The sequence below is a fragment of the Cryptomeria japonica genome, chromosome 9 (assembly GCF_030272615.1).
Source record: "Cryptomeria japonica chromosome 9, Sugi_1.0, whole genome shotgun sequence".
NCBI lineage: Eukaryota > Viridiplantae > Streptophyta > Pinopsida > Cupressales > Cupressaceae > Cryptomeria > Cryptomeria japonica.
This window is the reverse complement of record NC_081413.1, coordinates 152,065,347-152,087,587: the sequence shown is the minus strand read 5'-3', so window position 1 is coordinate 152,087,587 and position 22,241 is coordinate 152,065,347. Positions and strand designations below refer to the sequence as shown.

At 35.6% G+C, this 22,241-nt stretch overlaps 1 protein-coding gene and 1 long non-coding RNA gene across 2 annotated transcripts; both read left to right on the top strand.

Moving 5' to 3' along the window:
• The first annotated feature begins 1,759 nt into the window (after window positions 1–1,759).
• LOC131059289 (uncharacterized) lies at window positions 1,760–3,339 on the top strand. The gene has a single exon (XM_057992563.2). The coding sequence runs from the start codon at window positions 2,121–2,123 to the stop codon at window positions 3,216–3,218; it is 1,098 nt and encodes a 365-aa protein (XP_057848546.1). The 5' UTR covers window positions 1,760–2,120; the 3' UTR covers window positions 3,219–3,339.
• A 13,883-nt stretch (window positions 3,340–17,222) lies between these two features.
• LOC131858120 (uncharacterized) lies at window positions 17,223–17,705 on the top strand. Its single transcript, XR_009358910.1, has 3 exons — window positions 17,223–17,323; window positions 17,463–17,523; window positions 17,631–17,705. It is a non-coding gene; the product is annotated as an uncharacterized LOC131858120 (long non-coding RNA).
• The last annotated feature ends 4,536 nt before the right edge of the window (window positions 17,706–22,241 follow it).

Genomic DNA, 22,241 nt, shown 5'->3' with positions numbered 1-22,241 from the left:
CTATGGATGACAATACATATTCACCTCTGACTTATGGAACTATAGAGGAAAATGCCATGGGGCATTGCTTTAAATGTGACACGTCTTTTGGTGTCATTTAGATAAACCCATGTCCACCTACTAATACCAAGTAATATGTTCCCACAAGTCTATCACCTATTTTATTTTTCACTATAATCTAAATATGATATTTATGTTCTTTTTTTAGTTCTTTAGATGCTTTCAATTGATATTGACACTTTGAGGGAGATGCATTATTTCTTGTTGCACGGTTTACGTCTTCACACTTTCTCATTGGGTACATCTTTTTATTGGCATTCTTCATCCCATGTATAGATGACACACACATATAAATATATAATAAGTAAATATTATTTACTTGGTTTTACATTTATTTCATATTCCATTACACAATTTTAGTCAAATTTTATTTTCACTAAATTCTTGCTTCTATTTGTGTGCACTCCTTTGTAGTACATAAAATTCAAGGAGGCGTATTATTGCTAATTTCATTTTTTAGTTCACACATATACTATTTATTGAATGAGAACGCACATTTTTTCTTACAAAGCTTCATATCCTTCATGTTAGTATTGGTTTATATATTTCTACTTCAACATGCATGCTCATTTACATTTGTAGTGTGCCAATATGGGGGTAAAATGTAGATGATAAAATTGCATATATCTTTAAAAAAAGTCCTTCTTTAAATACTGTGTGGATGAATTTAATGCTCAATTCTAACACACTTTTGGTTCTTTTCAGTACACTCATTGATCCAAGATCCAACACTTTTTTATGCCATCACTCTAGATTCATAAAATCCTTGATCCATTACTTAGAAAACTATTCACCTTGGATTAGATCACACTTGAACTTTTATTGTCTAAACTAGATTGCAAGCACAATCTCATTTCCACTTCAAAAACTCAAAATGTCCACATTTCAACACTGACAATCCCAAACATAGTGGATAGATGTCATTGTGTGTGCTAAGAAGTTTAAACTGTGCATCTACCTTGACTTGTATTTAACGCACCAACCTAAATCATTTTAACATCATTAAATTATTTGATCAAAAATAGAAACATAGATTTACATATATATCTACCCCTAACACTTAAAGATCAATATAACATAGATACATTAGTATGAAACTCCACTAAAAATCAATAATTCTTCCCATTTGTTATAACAAGTTTCCATAGTACTTCTTAACCATCACCTAGTTTTCCCTAAACAGATACACATGAAATAATTTCTATCTCTCAATAATGTATTGATCTCAATTGATTTATCACACTCAATTTAATTCAAATGAATTATTAGAACTAAACTCCTTAAATCAAGACCCTTCCCATTAGGCCAAGAAAGAATGTTTCACTTTTGCATTGCAAAATCGCGGTAAAATCTCGTCGCTGCTTTGGAGTCTCGAGAGCAGGAACTCCTCTCAAACAATCATTCTCGCCTGGATCCTCTCCTTCGCTTTTAATAATGACCAACCAGTGGGCTAAGTCAACAACGCGTAAAAACCTAAACCGTTCCGTTCCGTCGGGATTGAAAAGTCATAACCATCATTTTCTCAGTGTCATCTTTCAAATCAACACTATTATGTCAAACGGAGGCGAATCTTCCAGAAAGAGGTGGTCGTGACCCCAAATTCTGTCTTCTTTAACGTCTTTACGGTCGTTAGTAGACAGACAAAAGGTTTAATATTAAGGAAATATTAAGTATGTTAGTGGCCGGCCAACTGTATATTTTAATGGTTTTCGTTGGGGTCTGACAATCCACCGCTGTGAATGGGATGATTATGATGATTACCGGTTCTTGTGAAGTTGATTTGCTTTTTTGTTGGGACCAATAAATTCATCCGCAATATTATCACCACAGACCCCACATGACTCCTCCACTCCATTAAAGCTTCCCCATCTGCCTCAGAAAATCATACCATCTGTGCCAAAAAGCTGAGCTCCCTACGATTCCACCAATCCATACAGGCTGTACCCTTTCTGTGTCCCGTGTTTTATTCTTAAATACTCCCTTCCTGCTTTTTCAAAAATCTGCCGCTTGAAGAATTTCGTTATGCAGAAAATATAGCGAAGTTTATTTCGATCTTCTTGATGGGAATGGAATTCCGAGTTCCCTTTGCAGAGTGGGGTTCGAACCTGGGATCGGACGATGAAGAGGCTCTCTCCTTCTGCAACTTGCCCCTTTACGACAAACCCCGCCTTTCCGCGGAATGGAACGAAGCTTTACGGGATTCGAACGCTGGATCTCCAGGTCACCAAGATTTCGACTTCGATTTCGGCTGCTCGAGCCCGATGGCGTACAGCGCTTGCCCTGCGGACGATCTGTTCCACCAGGGCCGCCTGCTTCCTATGTCCCTTCCGAGATCTTGCAGCACCGAATCCGATGCGCCATCTGCTTGCAGTAAATCCAATTCGCGCAATGAAAATCGGATTTTGCTAAATGAGAAGCTGCAGTCATGGAGAACGGATTCGCTGGACTCACAGTCCAGCTTCTGGACCAGCTCGAGCTCTGGTAACTCTCAAGGCTCACAGGGAAATTTAAATCACTCCGCCTCTGGAAAATATTTGCGGCGCAGTAATAATGCCGCTACGGCGAGCACTAAATCCAAGTCCAAGCCAAATCGGGGCTCATGCACGGCTACAAAGCCGCCGGTTCCGTCCAGTAAATCGTCTCTGAAATGGCAGCAGTTTTTCACCCTAGGGTTAATGAAAACCCCTTCCATGAAGCTGGAAGACATGCGCCTCAGGCAACAGAAACCTAACGGCCATGGCGTGGAGAAATCGGTTCTTAAGCGGTCGGTTTCGTGTAGTTACGAGCAAGGGCCAAAGCTTGCGCCAAAGGAGCCTATTTCTCTCAATTTTCGACACAAATCGAACTCAGTCAGAGAAAATATGTCCGTGGAGGAGCCGCCTAAATCCAGGGGCTGGCGTATGCTGGCGCCATTGACGGCACTAAACGGCTGTAAAGCTTCGACAAATTCTGTTATTAACTGTTCCACCAGCAAGATGCACGCGGATGTTGGAGTATTTACAGAGCACAGACGATTGTCTAGTAAAAGGCAGTCTCTTTATGAAGATCAGAATTCACCGAGCTCTGCAAAATTGTCTGGCAGAGGATGTGTTCACGGTATACTCAAAGGCAATGCAAGCGGCTCCAAGGTGGATCCTCACAAACTTTCTTTCAGCTAAGCTTTGCCATTATGTAATTGCAAATAGTATTTGATCTTCCGAGAAAGAATATTTGTGTTTCTGTTTCTGTTGCTGCTGTAAAATTTTCATTTTGTCGGTCTGTTTATGTGTTTTTGTTTCACACTGCGTTTTGCATTGGCCATGGGAGATCCATCATTTATTTCATAAGAATTGCTACTGAAGAAAATTCTTAATCCTGGTTCTCATCGAAGTTATTGAAAGAAGCCTGTAATCTCAGTCGTACATATTGACAGGCAAAATATTATACACAAAGTGACGAGGTTGTTCAAAATATTACTCTTTTCTATTTTGTCTGTACATGTCGTGCAACCTCTATCACCGTTTTTTTATTAAATTTCATTATAATTAATGATTTAAAGCACAACCACTTTGAAATACAAGGCCAAGATGATGTCTAAGTGAGGTTTATTAATTTTCAAAGAAAAAGGGAAGGCATTTATATACGTGCAACTTGTATTTTAACTATCATACCTAATTGCCATTTAAGGGAGTACATCTCTAGAGTATATGAGTAGATTTTTCATGATAGTTTGCGTGAACAAGTAACTAATCTAAGTAATTAAATAAAATTATATAAAAAAAATAGTATAGTATAAAGGAATAAAATTTTAATTTAAAAAATTTGATTTATCTAAATTTTTGGATATATATATATAAAAGATAAATAGATTATTATTTTTTATTCTATTTTTTAAATTTACAAGAAATCATTTATTACACAAAAAAAGTCAAAAGATGTAAGTTTAAATTCATGTTATAAAAAAAGATCAAATGAAATTCACATGTCATACAATGGAAGGTACCATAGTCATTAAGAGAAACCATATGTAGAAAACACATTAGAAACACCATTATCAAACCATCTTTCTTGTTTGCCTCCTACCTATAGATCTTCTCAAACAATTACTCTCTTCCACTCTAACATATGCACTAGTAGCGCCAAGGATAGCACCCATTTTAAAGGTTAGTTTGTGCTTTGCCAAATAAGTGTGGGAAATGGAAGCCAAATCGTGAATCCTTATTGTGCCATGCTCTATGTATTAAGGAGCCACAAAACATGGTAATGGAAAATTTGCTTCCTAGTCCCACACATTCATTCTAATGTACAATATGAAGGCCAACTAGAAAGTTACTAATATCATAAAAGTTGACTCTTTAAATGTCAACCTCATAGTGAAGAGCATCTAGATTATCATGTCTATGCGAAGAATTAAATACAAAGGTCACATTGTCAAGTCTAGCCAACCCTAGTTCTCCTTCTATTGGACTTCAATATAGTTTTCAAATAGCCTTGATACATCCATATCATTGAACTAGTCTAGTAAAGATAGTTATAACTCTCTGTGTGAAAAGTGGACCTGTATCTGTATCTGGAATACACAACACTTCAATTATGTCATTACATGTATGGTTAGACAGATATAAGCATGAATATGAAAACCATAACAAATCGACCCATTGCCTTCTAAAAGATGTGAGTATAATATTGCTCTCAGATTTGTATAAGCAATCCAGTGACTAGACAACACCAAGACGAAGGATTTAATCTATATGAGCATGATATTAAGCTAAATGGATGCAAGATTAATCTAACAAGATTTAAGCAATAAATGAGATAAATGATCTAAATATGTATGCAATATATCAATGAACCTAGAGCAAAAACAGTATAATAACAATATATTCTCCAGGATCTTTTGAATGAGAGATGAGAGCTTGAATTTATAGAAAATTCAGAAAGAAACCAAAGGCTAAGATCAAAGGTGATGAGCGGTCAAGATTATCCAAGAGGAAGCACAATCCAGGTGAATTGATGTGATTGGATGCTTTTCTCAGTTTTAAAAGAAATTGAACTAAAATTAAGATAAAATCAAGAAAAAACTGATTTATTCTCTATTTCATTCAATTTTAAGATTTAATTGTTTTAATTGTTTTTTTTGAGATTATCTATCAATTTTTAATTTATTTTTTTCAAGATTATCTCCAATTGATTTATTTTCTCAAATTTTAATTCTTTTTTGGTCAATTAATTCCTTTTTTTGATTTATTTCCATTTTTTAAGATTTGTGCTCATAATTTTCAGTTCCTCTTTCTTGATTTGTTTCCTTTTTTGAAGATTTATGACAAATTGATTTATTTAATTAAATATGCTAGGATATTTAATAAAATAAATAAGATAATTGTTTAAAAAAGTGATTTAGTTGGAATGATCAATTAATTAAATAAATATTTAATTAATATTGAGTGATTGATTTGCCATGTGACATTTGATGATTAAAGAATTAATTGTGTGCTCAAGATTTATTTAATTGCCTTTGGTTAGGACCTTGGTGACGTTGTCGAGATTAGGGGCCCATGGTTTAGATGACCATTTTTAGGGTATTACATTTGCCCCTCTTTGAATTAATGTACGAGCAACACGTTAGTTCAAAGAAAATTTGATGTCTAGGAGATACCAGTTCTAAACTTGATTGATCACGAACTAGATGAAAGCGAGGTGTTTAGCTTGTTTCGAAGCGATGAAGCTAAATGAAGTCTGATTAAAGCGATACCGATCCCGGACTTGATTGAACTTAGGAATGATAGAAAACAAAAGATACCGAACTTGAACTTGATTGATCAAGAAGTGGATCTTACTGATCTAGAACTTGATTGATCTAGACACAGTGAGTGATGATAAAAATCGATCTTGAACTTGATTGATCAAGATACGATGAGTGAAGATAAACTGTCCAGCTTGATCCAAAGCGACGAATACTGAACACCTGCTTAGATTGAGTGTGATCAAAGGAACTCTTTAAACCCTTGATTGAGTTTAAACGAATAATCAGCTTGATGAAAAGCGATGAAACTGATTAACGTTAAGAGATTGATTCAGATAAAAGACAAATATCAACTTGATTTGAAGCGATGAAACTGATATGCCCCTAGCGATTGATTCGATTCAGATGATTGAGAAATCTCAACTTGATATAAAGCGATGAAGTTGAGATGCCCCTAACGATGAGGTCTTATTTGATTGATTTTCTTTAGTTGAAAAAGATTTTTTGCTCGACTTTCGATGAAGATTTGAAAAAAATTTCGACATTGAAGAATGTGAGGTCATACGGTCACGAGTATGCCCCCTCGGGAGCAAAATCAAAAAATAGCAAGGGTACATGATGATAGGCAATTTCTTTAGCGATGATAAGTTGTTTTGAGCATAAATTGATTCAGAGGAATTTTTGGAATTTTTGCGTTGATTGATAAGAAATTGAGCGCAAAGTTGATTTGTAGAAATTAAATTGAGATTCAACGTTGAAATTGAGCACAAAGTTAAAGAAAGAGCATTTGATGAAAAGTGCTAAGTGGTCCAAATTTTGTGAAATTTCGATGAGAGAGTTGGCATCAAATTTCGATTTCGATCCCGAAAATGGACTCAAGACAGCCGATTTACAAGCTCTTGATTTGATTTCATTGTACTTGTGTTGATTGATTATGGGATGTTGTTCTACATGCTTTATTCTATATGTATGCATTTCTTTTCAGTATAGATGAATGAATGCAAATGGAATATGGGTGTTTATTTTTGTTTCTTTTTATGCAAATAAATGATGATACAAATAAATGAGGAGAATGAGTAACTAGTAATGCAAATGTATGAATCTATATAATATGCTCATGTATGCAGCTAACATCTCAATACACAAGTACTCGATCGGAGAAAATGATGAAAAGAGACCACTTAGCTAAGAAATGACGAATGCTTCAAACTCTCATTCAGAAGATAAAGAAATTAGTGTTACCATACCGAAATCACTCTAAATTCATGAGATGCGGAATGAAATGCAAGATGATATGCAAAATGCAACCTAAACCTAGTCACTGGATTTTGAAAAGCTTAATTTTCATCATTGAGCGTTTTACAACCACAACAGGCAGATTAGAGTTCCTTGCTTTTCATGTGCAATATTAATTATCTTGTCCGCAATGACCCTTTTTTTCCTTTCATATCCTTGAACAGATTATGCATGGACCCGGATTGCACAATAAACAAATTCCCTCAAAACAGACAAAGAAATGATGGGAACCTCCCTGTAGCATTCAAATAAGCGGAGTCGAGGTATGTGAGGTGATTTCACCTTGATGTGAAGGCTCTTATCACAGACACCCAGCTAATTTAGATGTTTCCAGATCATTGGGATCATTCCTACAAGCAAAAAACAAGAAAATATTATGCCCTCAATCCTTACTCCTCTTAGTCAAGATAGACTTCTTCGAGTTACTCAAAGGGATAATAATCGAAAACCAATATAAAAGACAACACACAAAGAAAATTTCTATGCATAGCTCAAACTATTTAGTGATTGTTTTCAGTAATGTTGTTTTGCTTGTTTACTTAGTGATAAAACTCTTCAGTAGTCAGGAGACAGGTGACTGACTCGAAGTGGAGGACCAGGTTTCACTGACGTAAGGTTGACTTGGTTGATACTGCCTAGGACATGTAATGTGCTCTTGTCGATTAACCTAAGACTAGGACTTTGATCAATTTCAAGCCATGAGGGTTCCAAAAGAACTAGGATGTCACGAAAGTGACTAAAAGATATCACTAATACATTTGGACTAGATTTTCGACTGAGGTTTCCGACGGAGAAGGTATATTCTGGCCAAATTTGATTTTTTTTGAAAAAATGCCTGCATTCGTCGTAATTACAACGAAAATTACCCATTTGGTTTCGACGAAGAAGGCATTAGCAATGAGAATTTTCTTTTTTACAAAAAAGTGCTCGAGTTCCTCGTAATTCCGACAACAACGACCATTACAAAATAAAAAAAGAGGCAGGGAATTGATTTGTGAATTGCAATCTCGCGTAGGCGTTCGTGGCAACTTCAACCCTCAAGAACAACAAACCCATGTCAAAGGCAATCCCACGCAGGAGGTAGATTCAAATTGCCCTAGTTTTTAATTTCATGTTGCAAAAAATATACATGTGGTGGTTAATTGTCCTAGTTTAATCTCGTAAAACCATAGAACTGTGATTGAGGAGTGAGTGTTCAATTTTGTATCAGCAATCCCTTCCTCCCGTATACGCGCGTGTTGATTGTTCACATGAGATCACATCTCTTTGCGGCATTGTATCAAACAATTCACGAGCCTTGTTCATGTTTCCACATTTTGCATTCATGTCAAGCAGGCCATTTGCAAGTACAACACCTAACAAAATTCCTCTATACGTTATGCTTTGATGGATGTCCATACCTTGTTCCAAAGCTCCCATTTTTGCACAGACAGGGAGGATGCTGGCAAAGGTTGTGGAATTTTTCTTTATACCTTCCAATTTCATTTGCTTGAAAGTGTCTAATGCCTTTTCGACAAATCCAATTTGTGCATATCCAGCAATCGTTGCAGTCCACGAGACAACATTTCTTTCAGGCATTCTATCAAATAGTTCACGTGCCTTGTCTATGCTTCCACATTTTGCATACATGTCTACCAAGGCAGTTACAACTACAACATCTGACAAAATTTCTCTATCCTTTATGCTTCGATGAATGTCCATACCATGTTCCAAATCTCCCATTTTGGCACAGGCGGGGAGGATAGTAGAAATGGTCGTGGAATTTGGCTTTACACTTGCCGATTACATTTGCTTGAAAGTTTCTAAAGCCTTCTCAACAAATCCATTTTGTGCAGTTGCAACTACATTTGACAAAATTCCTCTATCTTTTATGCTTTGATGGATGTCCATACCCTGTTCCAAAGCTCCCATTTTGGCACGGGCTGGGAGTAGGTTGGCAAATGTAACTAAAGAAATGCAATGATCAGCTCCAAAGACATCAAACCACTACTAACAAAACCGAGAGTCTAAAATATGATAGGGAATAGTGTGAGCTGTCCTGAAATAAAATATTTTATTTTCAATTTCAACTAAAACATAATTACTCGGCCATTTAATGTTATTAATAAGTGTTTAATTTATGAAAGAGATAAATGGTTGGCCACAAGTACATGAGTTACTAAATGCACACAAATAAGTGAATTTAATATTCAAAACTATCTACAATGAATTCAATTCTTGTCCATTAGTCATTTATGTTTGCAATAAGCATCTTTCTTTGTTTTTCTTAATCTTTATTCATAGTTATGTGCATATTTCACATTCTATAATTAGGATATCAATTGCTATGGCTGAACACTAGCATGATGTTTGTGTTGTGGTATAGATGCGTGGAAACATAATTATGGGATTGTTATATTATAGAGATCATAAATCTAGATATCGCATATTAGTTCTAGCTCTTCTTGGATTGAGTCTAAAGTTAACATACAGTCATAAAGCCATTATTAGCAGATCTATCCATTTCTAGTAAAGACAATTGAGAAAGTCATTTTGATATTGAGAGTTTCTAATCTGTTTACCTATTGATCATTATTAAGCCATAATATTTAGGTCTATTTACCTCTCTTGCAAAACCTCTGTAAGTGTCCTAGATTGTCCCTACTACTCACTCTTCAATTCAGAAAAATAGAGCTATAAAGATTTGTTGCACAAGATGGTGTTGAACGTATCAACAAGGCTAGCATGGAAGGCATGTTCAAGCTTCCACTTGTACAACTTACAACAAATGATTTGTTATAGAAGAAATTCTTGAAATAGGGATACAATTGAAAGACAAGTAAGTACATACAAACCTCCTCAGTTGAAAGTAAAATCTGTGTATAAAAAGAGTACATTGAATCCCAATCCATAAACACAATAGAGATATCGATGGAGACTTAATTGGATGTAGCATGTCGCACCAAAGTTGTTAGAGTATGCTAAGCTAGTACATAATGTTTCGTAAAGCCACATTAGTATTTTACCCAGATCATTATCTACCAAAACTAACTATAGTAATCCTTTTGAGGATTAATTTCATGGTGCTAGATCTTCATTTAGTTCCACTTCTTGTTGGAGAAAAGAACAGTTATTTCTTGAGGTAGATGAATATCCCATCAACAAAGGACAAGACCCTTTCTAGAATATAACAAATTCTACTCCAACAAAAGATCATGGGGGTTTCACTAGAGATATTGAATAAGAGATAGACTTCTACTGCTGCATTAAAAGTATTGGCATGTTCTTCATTTATTGATGTAAACTCTCTGTGACGCCACCACAACCAACAAAGGTGTAAAAAGTTGTTTGCAATGCATGGATTTTTAGGATTTTCCTTTGAAAAAACAGAATTAAAGTATGGAAGCAGGATCTGCCAGCACCTGAGGGAAGACCATGTCAGACAATAATTTCTATTTTCTTGCCTGTGAAGAAAGACCATGTCAGACAATATCAATGAACAACAAAATAAGGAGACAATTGCTAGATTGTGGTCTAACTTGAAAAGAAAATGTGATGGAAAATGTTCTTGTCCATGCAAAATTTGTAAGGGGTTAAAGACTAGAAGACTTCTAATCAAAACAACGAAGAAACATTGTAGGCTGCATGGTCACATTGAAGGTGGACATGATTATCATCCATTGGTAAGTTTTTCATTATATCATTTTGACAATTTATATACATAATAAATCACATGATGATGAGATCATGATCACGGTTTATTTATGTATATCAATTTTATATAGGTCGAGCACCTCATAGCACATGGTATGGATCAACACAACCCTGAGAATATGGTTTTCAAAGTGGAGGAACATGGAAGTGTGAATATCGAAGCTGAAGAAAATGATCCCATGGAAGATGACGATCATGAGCCAGAAAACACAATTGAAGATGATGGTACAAATACATTGATCCATGACTCATTTAGTACTCGTGCAGCTGATCATGATGATGAAGATGACCTTGATGTTGTTCATGATGTCCCTCTACTTGAGAAGGCATCTGAGGCCCTTTATGAAGGCTCGCAAGCAACTCTTCTCTCCGATGTATTGTTGTTGGTGAACTTGAAGGTTATGAATGGTTTATCCAACATAACAATATCACATATGTTAAGGCATGTCATATATGTCATAATAAACTGTGAATCATGTTGTACCATTAATATTCTTTATTATAACAAATTATATTTTGTTGTTGTAGATTGATAGGTGAGTTTTTGTTACCACCATCAAATATTCTACCTCGCGCATACCGAGAATTATCTGCCATTATGAAAGATATTGGAATGGAGTATCAAGCAATAGATGCTTGTCCCAATGATCATATTATATATCACAAACAACATGAATTTCAAACTGAATGCCTTGAATGTCATATCAGTAGATATCAAACATATCAAATAACAAAAAGGGTTCCTTGCAAGGTTCTTTGCTATATTCCCATTATTTCACGTATGCAACGATTATTCAAGTGCACTAGCTTGGCACAATTTATGGATTACCATGCACGCAATAGAAGTCGAGATGACATTATTCGAATGCCTGCGGATGGTTCAACATTTATGGACATAGAGGAAAAGTGGCCACACTTTAAAGAAGAACCTCGTAATCTCAGGCTTTCATTGGCAGCGGATGGTGTCAGTCTATTTGGAGAGATGAGATCTGTTTACTTAGTGTGGCCTATTTTTGTTATCAACAATAACATTCCTCCATGGATGTCAATAAAGAGGGAGCACATAATGTTGGCAATGATTGTTCCAGGTATTTTATCATTTAAATATAGTTGTCTAAATTTAATTATAAATACTGCAGTAAAATGGTCATAATAATTATGTAATGTTTTTGTTCATTCGATTAGGTAAGTACCAATTTAAAGATATGAATGTATATATTGAGCCTCTTATCGACAAGTTGCTGGAGTTATGGAATGGTGTCACTATGTATGACGTCTCTAGACCAATAGGACAAAGACAATTTCAATTCCATGCGATGCTTCTATGGACAATACACGATGCCTCGGGGCTAACACATTTTTGTGGTATGTTATAGTGTTTAAGTTGTGTAGAACATTATAATTCAAAAAATTATCATATTTAATCCAATTATACATTATCCTGTAGGTCTTCAAACAAAGGGAAAATTTGCATGTCCTATTTGTGGTCCAAAGATGAAATCTCGTCATTCAAAAAGTTTAGGAAAGAAGGTGTTTGATGAGTATAGGCACTTTCTCCACAAAAATCATAAGTGTCGAAATACTGAAAAACATCTTTTCAATGGGAAAGAAGAGAATACATCAAAGCCACGAAGAATGACACCTCACTTGTGGAAGTTGGAATATAATAGAATTAATCGTCAAGGTAATGCCATTCCATCTATTGGTTTGTCATAAAACATCTTTTCTATTTTGTTTTGTTTACTGATGATGTGATTGATGATCATGAAGGTCGTGAAGGCATAAATGACCACCTTCCTAAGGGAATAAAAAGTTATCCCCGACAATTTAGTAGGTTGCCCTACTACGAGCAGTTACAAATTGTTCATTTGTTTAATAGTATGCATATTGGAAAGAATATAACAGAGACATTATGGAAAATATTGGATGGAAGGCGTGACAAAGAAAAAATTGTCAAAATATGTAGTGACATTCAGGATTCCAATCATGCAATGATAAATGTCATTCAATCAAATAGCCATGGAGACCAGATTAATATAAGTGAGCTTCCTTGGTTATTAACGGACCAACAAAGCAATGCTATAAAAGAAGTCATACGAAAAATTCGATTTCCCACAAGATTTGCTGCGAACATAAACAATCTCATATCAAAGAAAAGTGAATTTGGGCCAGGGATGAAAACACATGATTGGCATACCTTCATTAAGGTAATTCATGTTCTTGTGTTTTTAGTATGTATTTAAGTACTGCGCGTACGTGTACTTTTCATTCTGTTACAAAAAAATGAAAAGATAATTTTATAATTATTGCAGTATGTTCTACCTCTATCTCTCCCAGACGACTTTGACAATAATGTCAAGCAAGTCATATATGATCTTGGAAAATACATGAGGTAAGTAGTGATATTTGTTTAGTTCATTGTATAGATATTATATTTGCGATTTGTTTTACTTCTTATGTAATATATTTTTTTGCGTCTTGAATACCTTGTAGGTGGTTGTCATGTAAAGAAATCCATAAAGACGATATAAAATATTGGAAGAGAAAAATTCCTCATTTAATGTGTGAAATGCAAAAGTGTCTACCTCCAGCTTTTTTCAATGCACAAGAACACTACCTCATACACCAAGTTGAGGAGATTGAATTTTGTGGACCTGTACACACTAGGTCAATGTGGATGGTTGAGAGGCACTTGAAATTTTTGAAGGATTTGGTTCGACAAAGAGCACATCCTGAGGGTTCTATGGTGGAGGGATATATGGTGTACCAGACTATGGTGTACATTTCTGAATATCTTCCTAAGTTTGCAGCAAAGATCCATGTGGATCGCATTTGGGATCCCAACACCATTAACAAATTCGAAGGGGAGTACATGATGGGGAAAGGTAGATTGAGGAAAGTGAGAGGTAATTATAAGATGTTATTGTAGTTAATTAATTCTTAATCTTCAAAATAAATCGATTGTAAGACGTCTATTTATTTTTTGTACAGTTGGTCGAGAGTGGGATGCACTACATTTGTATATTGCAAACAATCTTGATTGGATGACAGTATGGATTGAACATTGTCAACATTCTGGACGCATGTTAACATGGGAAGGTGTGGCTTCATTGGTTAAAGAAGCACATCGTAATGGAGATTCCAATGTTACGCAAAGGGAAATTGATTTAGCATATGGTTTAAGAGATAAACATGTACGTATAAATTTATTAATCACCCATATGTTTATCAACTCACAATGCAATAAATTTTACATGTTTGACATATCGCAGGTCAAACACCACAACGCTATGTGCTGCAATGGTCATAAATTTAGCATAAAAAAGTTGGATGACACGAAGAAAACTTGTGATTCTGGCATCACTGCATTCTTTGAGGTGACAAATATTTCATCGAGAAATGACATTCATCCTCAACAGTCTCAAAATCGATACTATGGCATTTTGGATGATATACTTGAGTGTGACTTTAATTCCTTCAAATTAGTTTTGTTCGTCATCAAATGGTACAAGCTACGATTGAATAAAAATGATCCTGATAGAACTGTTATTGAACATGATAATGGTTTTATAATGCTAAATACAAGGTCATTTGAACCAGTTGGGGATGAGCCCTATGTTCTTCCAAGCCAATGTGAGCAAGTATTTTACTCAGAGGTTCCACATAAACCAGGTTGGTCATTTGTTGTTAGACATGATCCAAGAGGAAGGTCGATAAAGTATAATGTGATGGAAGAAGAAGATACCGAAGAAGTAGAAGATGAAGTGGATGACGACGAGGATGATGATGATGATGATGATGATGATGATGGTGATGATGGTGATGATGATGGCGAATACGTTGATGATGATGATGATGATGACGACGACGAGGATGATGATGATGATGATGATGATGATGATGATGATGATGATGATGATGATGATGATGATGATGATGATGGCGATGGCGATGATGACCTTGATGCTCATGATGATGAAGAATGAAATGTATGAGGAATGTGATTAGTATATTATCTATTTAATATTGACTTCTTGATAGATTTTTTTTTACATAATTAATTCATTCTGTTTTGAATTCTAATGCCATTACATAATTAGTTCATGATGCACCTTTTAATATGGAGATGGAGATAGGGAGTGTGACTATTTATGTGACAATTTTTAAACTGTGTTTATTTATGGAAATTGGATTGTTTATTAGCTATGTGACTATTTATGTGACCATGTAGCTGAGGATCCTGCATAGTCTACATAAAGTAAAGGTAAGGAATTAAAAAATTTACAATGATTTTGATGACAATATATTTTTAATATTTAATACTCTTTTTGTCTACAAAGTTCATGTTGTTCATGTTGCGTATGATGTAATTTCGCTAACATTTTTTATATTTTTTCTTTGTCACAGGCCGACATGGATCCATCACATATCGCAGACAGAGATGTACCTTGTGACACTTCTACTGAGAAGGTAAACCTCATTGTAATTGTACAAATTAGGTAGAAGCAAATTGTTACATTATTATGTTCTTTTTTTTAGTGATTTATACTAATTTTGTAATTGTTAATGATATTCTTGACACAAATGGATGTGCGGGGAAAGGGAAAGGGAGTTGCAATACCTGAGCACCTTTCTATGGATGTGGAATCATTAGGGTTAAGCAATGATGACCCTGAAGATCCCACAGACCTTGTGAAATTATTTAAAATGCCTCTTATAAAAATTAGAAAAGAGATTGTTGCTTTGGCAGTCGTGCATCCTACCACTGATGAGATACGACAGAGGGTGGAATTATTGTATAAGACAGAAGAAAACTTGCAAGTAAGCAATAATGAAAGCTTTAATTATAAAAAAAGGTTCAATAATGGTTTATATTTTATTCTCTTTTTATGTCATTAACTAAAATATGTACGTATTGTTTTTACAACAATTTATCCACCCTCATGAAAGTCATTCCTACGATTAGGGTGTTGCAGGATCAGGTGATGACGATTTTCTTGTATTATCACTTGCTTGGCTTATCACTCTGAGTACCCAAAACACATCATACTTGATACTGTCAATTTTCAAAATAAAGGTTCATCCTTGTTTACAATTATTGCACTTTTCATATATTTAATGTTTGATATATTTAATGTATTATTCTTTAGGTGTTGTCAATGTTATTGTGCAAATGCCGACACCGCCTCATCAGAGATCACCCTCACTTGTATTGCCGACTGCAATGTCGACAACACGTAGCATGCAGACATCCTCTAGTGCACGTCATATTGGCCTACCCATTGTTGGTAGATCCCTCTTTTGCTCTATCTTCTATCATGTGTTTATTTCCCTTCAAGCATTCTTTCTTGAATTCTAATGCCATTTCATAGTGGATTCATTTTTTGCAGGAGGAGATGCACATGAGGATGTACCACAGGCGACTACTGCTGATAACATAGCATCGTTTCTTGGATCTTCTCGTATTGCTAGTACGGGAACATTGCAGGCCACATTCGTGGTGAGCGACAAAGAAATGTTTCCCTTAAAGATACAAAAGGTTCTAGGTACTTTAAAATTATTATTATATATACTCTAATTGTAATTTACTTTTTGATCACTCATTTTGGACTAATGATCCCATGAACTTTTTGTAGGCAATGATATTTTCTATAAACATCTTAGTGACATTGCATTGCAGATATTTGGGCCCACCATACGTAAAAGGTGGTACATCATATGTGAACTAACCCTTATCCACTTTTGATTTCATATCATTGCTAGAATACTTTTCCTTTGATCCATTTCTTGAAGTGTAATAAATGTAGCTTTAGTTCATTTCTGAATCTAACAGGTTTGTTTTTGCTTTAAGAGGTGGAATGACCAAGAAAAAAGGTTAAAAGATGAATTGAAAAACCAAATGGTTGAGTGGTTTGGAAATGACACCTTTGACAAAACCAAGCTCCTTGAAAAAGCTGGCACATATCTAAAGTATGTGAGGGACCAATACAGGACCCATTTGGAGAGCAACCTAAAGTACGAGCATCCCCCCATGATTCCAGAGAGGGAGTGGAAGGACCTGATTTTGGATGCTAAGGAGAGAATTGAAAGGAAAAAAGGAAATACATCAGTAAACACCAGAAGAAGGTATGAGATACTATTAAGAATGTAATTATGTACTAATTAATTACTCTTTATATTTATATAATCTAACATATTTCAAACTTTTTATAGACTGAGTGACACGTCAAAGGCAACCAAGGAAAGGCAAGAAAAACACGGGCAACACAAACTCGGCTCTGGTGGTTACATGAAACTTGTTGCACGAATTGTAAGTATCTCATGTAAACTCCCATATTGTCTCAAAATATTAATAAATTGCAAACTTTTTTTTTTATCAAACAATGCAAGCAAAATTCACGGTACCAAGCAAAAATGTAGGGCTTTGAATTCAATAAAGTGCCCACAGAAGTTGAAAAGAGAATTGCCTACCAACAAGGCTATTCAACCGTGGTTGATCAACTACGAGAATTGAGTGGGCATACACAACATTCGAGTGCATCCGTCACACATGTAAATATGCTAAATGGAAGTTGTTTCAAATTGAATACTTTACCAATAATCTAATTGATGTTGAGTTCCAACATAAAGTGATTATATTTGTTTTAAATAAGCAATCAATGATAACAATGTGCATGTCATTGGAATGTAGCCTGCTAATTGTGAAACACCACCTACACATGAAGGTCCGGATGTGCATCCCAGTAGTGGAGGTATTCATTTGCTATTCAAATTTATTTATTTAGCTATTAATACAATTAAACATCTTAATTTGTAATTAGAGTAGTAATTAATGTAACCTTTCTTGTTAATATTTTAGAGCATGTAATCGGTGGTGAGCAAGTGGAGCATGATCTGAGTACACAACCTCAAGAACGTGATGTTCCCCACTCAGGTAAAGAGGACCACTGTTATTGCTTTAAACAAATATAATTGCAATTGGTGTTCAGCATGTTGAGGTTGAGGCTACACAAAATGATGTGGCCCCATCAGGTAAAGAGCACAACAATTATGTTCTCTAAATTAATGAAATACTTCTAACAATAATAATTTTTTTTTTTTGAATTTAACCCATTTCTTTGTTATTGCAGAGGACCCACCTTTGCTTCAGTGTCCTCGTCCTTAGTATAGGACTAGGCATACATTGAGATCACGAGCAGTTGGCAGAACATCTGCAAAGGGGGGAAATGATGAAGACACCGATGTTCCACTTAGTCTTTTCATAGCTTCAAAGAAAAAATAAAGAAAGAAATGATTGTAATCTAACTTATTTGATAATGACTGATTTTTATGTGTTAGTGAATGTAATTATGTGCTAATTAATGGTTATGGATGATATGTGTTAATTAATATTGATGAATGTTGCGTGTTAATTAATCTTAATCAATCTTATGTGTTAATGAACATTATGTGATATTAATGAATGAATGTTATAAGATGTTAACGGGGAATTTAGAGTGATGTTAGGGGGGGGGGGGAGGGGCCAAATGAGCTTCCACCTTCACGTGGTTGGCCCTGTTAAGTAGAGAATATTAAACTATTCTTGTTAAACCAAGCGAAGATCAACAAGATAACACACTTTTCAATTTTTCATTATGTTGCACAGTTAATCTTATTGAATAATGTATATTGAATCTTAATTGCAGGGTCCAATAGAGCCAACACGAACAACAACACCATGAGTTGCTAGGCATAATGAACTCCCATATTGTCTTGTCTATACACGAACAATATGAGTTGCTTCTAGTGTTGATATCCAAGGTGGGACTGCAAAAGTTATGAATATGCCTCATCCTTGTAAGTTTTTTTATTACAACTCCTAATGCTTGAGACTAAACTTTTTGTTCTTGATGTTATTCACTAGTTGTCATAACCTCTGACTTTGATGCTTGTGCCTTAATAGAACTAGATGTTTCTTGTATGCATACTTGGTCAAGGATTGCATTAATACTCATGTTTCAATGTTGACCTACAAGACATGTAAAAGGACAACTACAATTGATACCAGTGCCTTATCCAGGCCACAAAGTCATCTAAGTTTAAACAATACTCCCACAATCAAATATCTCCACACATCCCATCACCTCGGCTTCTATAAAACCCCACATATGCCTGACATACATAAGAATTTACCCTTATCAAACTAGACTGCATTCATCAAATTCAAAATCTCCCACAAGGAATTTACTGATAGAAATGCTTCATGCATATTTAATTTCCCTCCTGGAAAGAAAAGCTAAGAAATGCCTCTATTTAAGATTGCCTTACAATCCATACTCAAATGAATAACCCTAGATTACTCATATTGAAAACAGTAAATATTTGCAAGTAGACTAGAAGACAACACAAAATTTAGGCTCGAAAGTTGATAGTCTGTATATTGATATTAATTTGGAGAAAATATTACAAAACTCGGAGTATTCTCCATAAGACTAGAAAAAAGCTCAGATAAATTTCTGCAGCGTTTTCTTACAATTACTTGCAATCATTTTTTTAGGAGTCCTGGTATCCATTTATAATAGTATGGATGCATACAAGCTTTGGACCCTTCAAAAGAAAGTTTGTTACAAACAACCAGTCGTTTTCAAGAAGCGGTTATAAGTCCTTTTCAGCATCTGCGGCTTCCTCTGCTTGTTGTTCTGTTGCAACCTCTTGTAACTACTCCTGAGCATCTTCTTTCTGTCCCATATACTTATCTTTCCACTCCTGATACACATCATCACTAGGCCAAGTAAAACTAGCAATCTTCTGTTTCATATCTTCTAGCTGCTTCCAAGTGACTCGTACATGCCCAATCTCTGTTTCTATGAAACCATAATGAGATTTCACTTTTTCAATTTCCTCAATTGTTTGGACAAATAAGGATGTGTCATTAGTACTAATAATCTGATTGATCCTTAGGGACAAATTGTGGTCCACCTCCTTTAGCCAGGTCTTCTCTTCCTTTAGCTGGACAGGACCAATGAAACCTCCTGGAAACATTTCAAATTTATGATTTGAATATTCTTTCCTATAAAGTTGGGCTTTTCTTTTTATACCTTCTCCTTCCACTGAAAGAATATTCATCTCTTTTATAAACTCACATGTGGACCTTAGATTGTCATTCTCTTCTGCATCTGCATGGGAAGAACACATGAGCTCTAACTCTTTACCTCTAGGCACCCACTTATTCAGGATTGGTTCCAAAGTGGCTTCTTCTTATTTGAATTTGATCAAAATCTCAAGAATCCTCTTCATATTTATGTATACATTGGAGGTTTTGACTGAGTCAGCAAACTTCAAGATGGTGGCTTTCACCTTCTCCTCATATTTGTTTGCATACAATGTCTGAGCTTATTTCAATTTTTCCAACTCATGTTGGACATTTTTAGGTAATTGGGAACTAGAAGGCATAGGAGAAGGGGGATATTCAATGATGGGACTAGTAGGAGGGGGTCTTGCTGGAGAGGAGGCTATCATGAGTGTAGAAGATTCGTCAAGATGATATTGACTTGCCAGTTGACTTTGGAGTCTAGCAATTATGTTGTCTCTATTGGCTATTCCTTCTTTAGCATCATTGTAAGCTTTTAAAATAGTCTCCAAATTCAATTGGAGATTAGCCTTTTCTTGTGCCTCTTTCTCTGCCACTGCAACACTAAATCGTGCAGTCTCTAGGACTGTGCTTGCAGCTTCCACTACCCCTGTGTCTTGGACTCTTTTAACTATCATGCCTCCTAAGAGGCTAGAATCTGATGCATCCTTCCTTCTTTTGTTTTCATCCTTATTTAAAGACCACATGACAAGAGCAGCATTATCCTTGTTGAATGCCACTCCTTCCATAGGCTTTGTTTCTTTCCTCACTACATCAAGCACTAAGGCATCAGCTATATCCCATTCAAGGAGAATCAACACACCATCCTTTGCTACCATTTCTCTTCCTTTCTCAGGGGTGATTGCTTTGAACTCCTCCATCATTTCTTTCTTAACCTCTTCTTCTACCTGAGTTGTATTTTTAAGAGGCTGTTCACTTTTCCTCTGTTCACATCTAGTCTTGAATTGATCAATATTTTCCTTCCATAGAAATTGTATAAAAGCTCCTGATGTGACAAAATTATTGTCAGCTAGGAATTCTTCACTAGCTTTCTTAATAGTAAGGTCCATTTCTTGGCCCTTTAACTCACCATCAGTCAAATCCATTTCATCATTAGGTGGCTCTTTGGGCATCCCCTCTTGGGTCTCCTCATAGGTATAGGCAATCTCGCCAAGACTCCCTAACTACAATAATTGTTCAGCCACAACTTGTTCATCTTCAATGTGGATAGGAGACTAAGATGGAGAATATTGAGGCTTATCAGTTTCAATTTCCTTTCCCACTCTCTGCTTCTTAGGGGAATCCTGGATGTCAATGACATCTTCAATTTTCCTCTTCCCTTTTGAAGTGGAAGGCTCACCTGTCACTGGCATTATCACAGTGTACTTTGACCTTTTGTGCATTACATAGTCACCAGGTGGGATATCTCTAGCAAAGGCAGGCTTAGGAAATACCATCTTAGCCTTATCAGGCTCATTTTGCATTATGGCCTCCCTCTTTTCTTTCAAGGTCTGCATGAGATCTTCAAAATAAAGAATCAGGAATTTTATTTTCTCCTCAAATGGATTGAAGCTAGAAAGGGGGTCATAGCCAATGTCAAATTGATGGATAAAATCAAGGGCTTTATTATATGCCACCCACTTCTCCTTCCTTAGTTCTTGCTCATCTAAGTTGAATTCATTTCTAATAAGATCTTCTGGGAACTAGAATTGAAGTGGCCTACCTCTGCACACTGCTCTTTTTTTGAACATGCCATTGAAAAAATCCTTGGGGTCTGCACATCTTGACACTGCAGTAGACAACCTATATGGCTTAAAAAATTCTTCAAAAAATCTCCATCCACCCTTAGTGATCACAAAATGGTGAGCCATGGTAATAGTTGGGAAAATAGTCCCTTTACCTCTATTGGTTAGCTCTGCTTCTTGTACTCCCCCAATTTGTCTCAGGACTTCTGCAATCCCTATCTTCAATGGGACCTGATAGGGTAGTAAAAAAGGGGTGCCTCTAAATCCAAACACTCTAAAAATAGTAGACATAGGGTACAAATATGTCTCCCCAATTGTGAACAATCCTGATATCCTCTGCAAACTCCTTTGGTCTGAGAAACTCCAAAAGAGCCTTAGGAATTCTAGGGTTTTCTCTGCATAGAAGAATCCTAATTTTAGATGCAAAGCATCTATCAAACTTTAAATAACTTGCATCTTCTCTATCCCAAGATAGAACAATACTCCACAATTGCACTGGCATCTCCTCTTTATCCTTGACCTTAATCAGGTCCATCTCCTTTCCAAAATAATCAGCTCCTTTGAACAGAAACATATGCATTAACATGGAGTACCATCCAAATGGCCTAACCACCTT

Coding starts and splice junctions, on each gene's coding strand:
- LOC131059289 (XM_057992563.2), top strand. CDS start 2,121: ATGGGAATGGAATTCCGAGTTCCCTTTGCAGAGTGGGGTTCGAACCTG.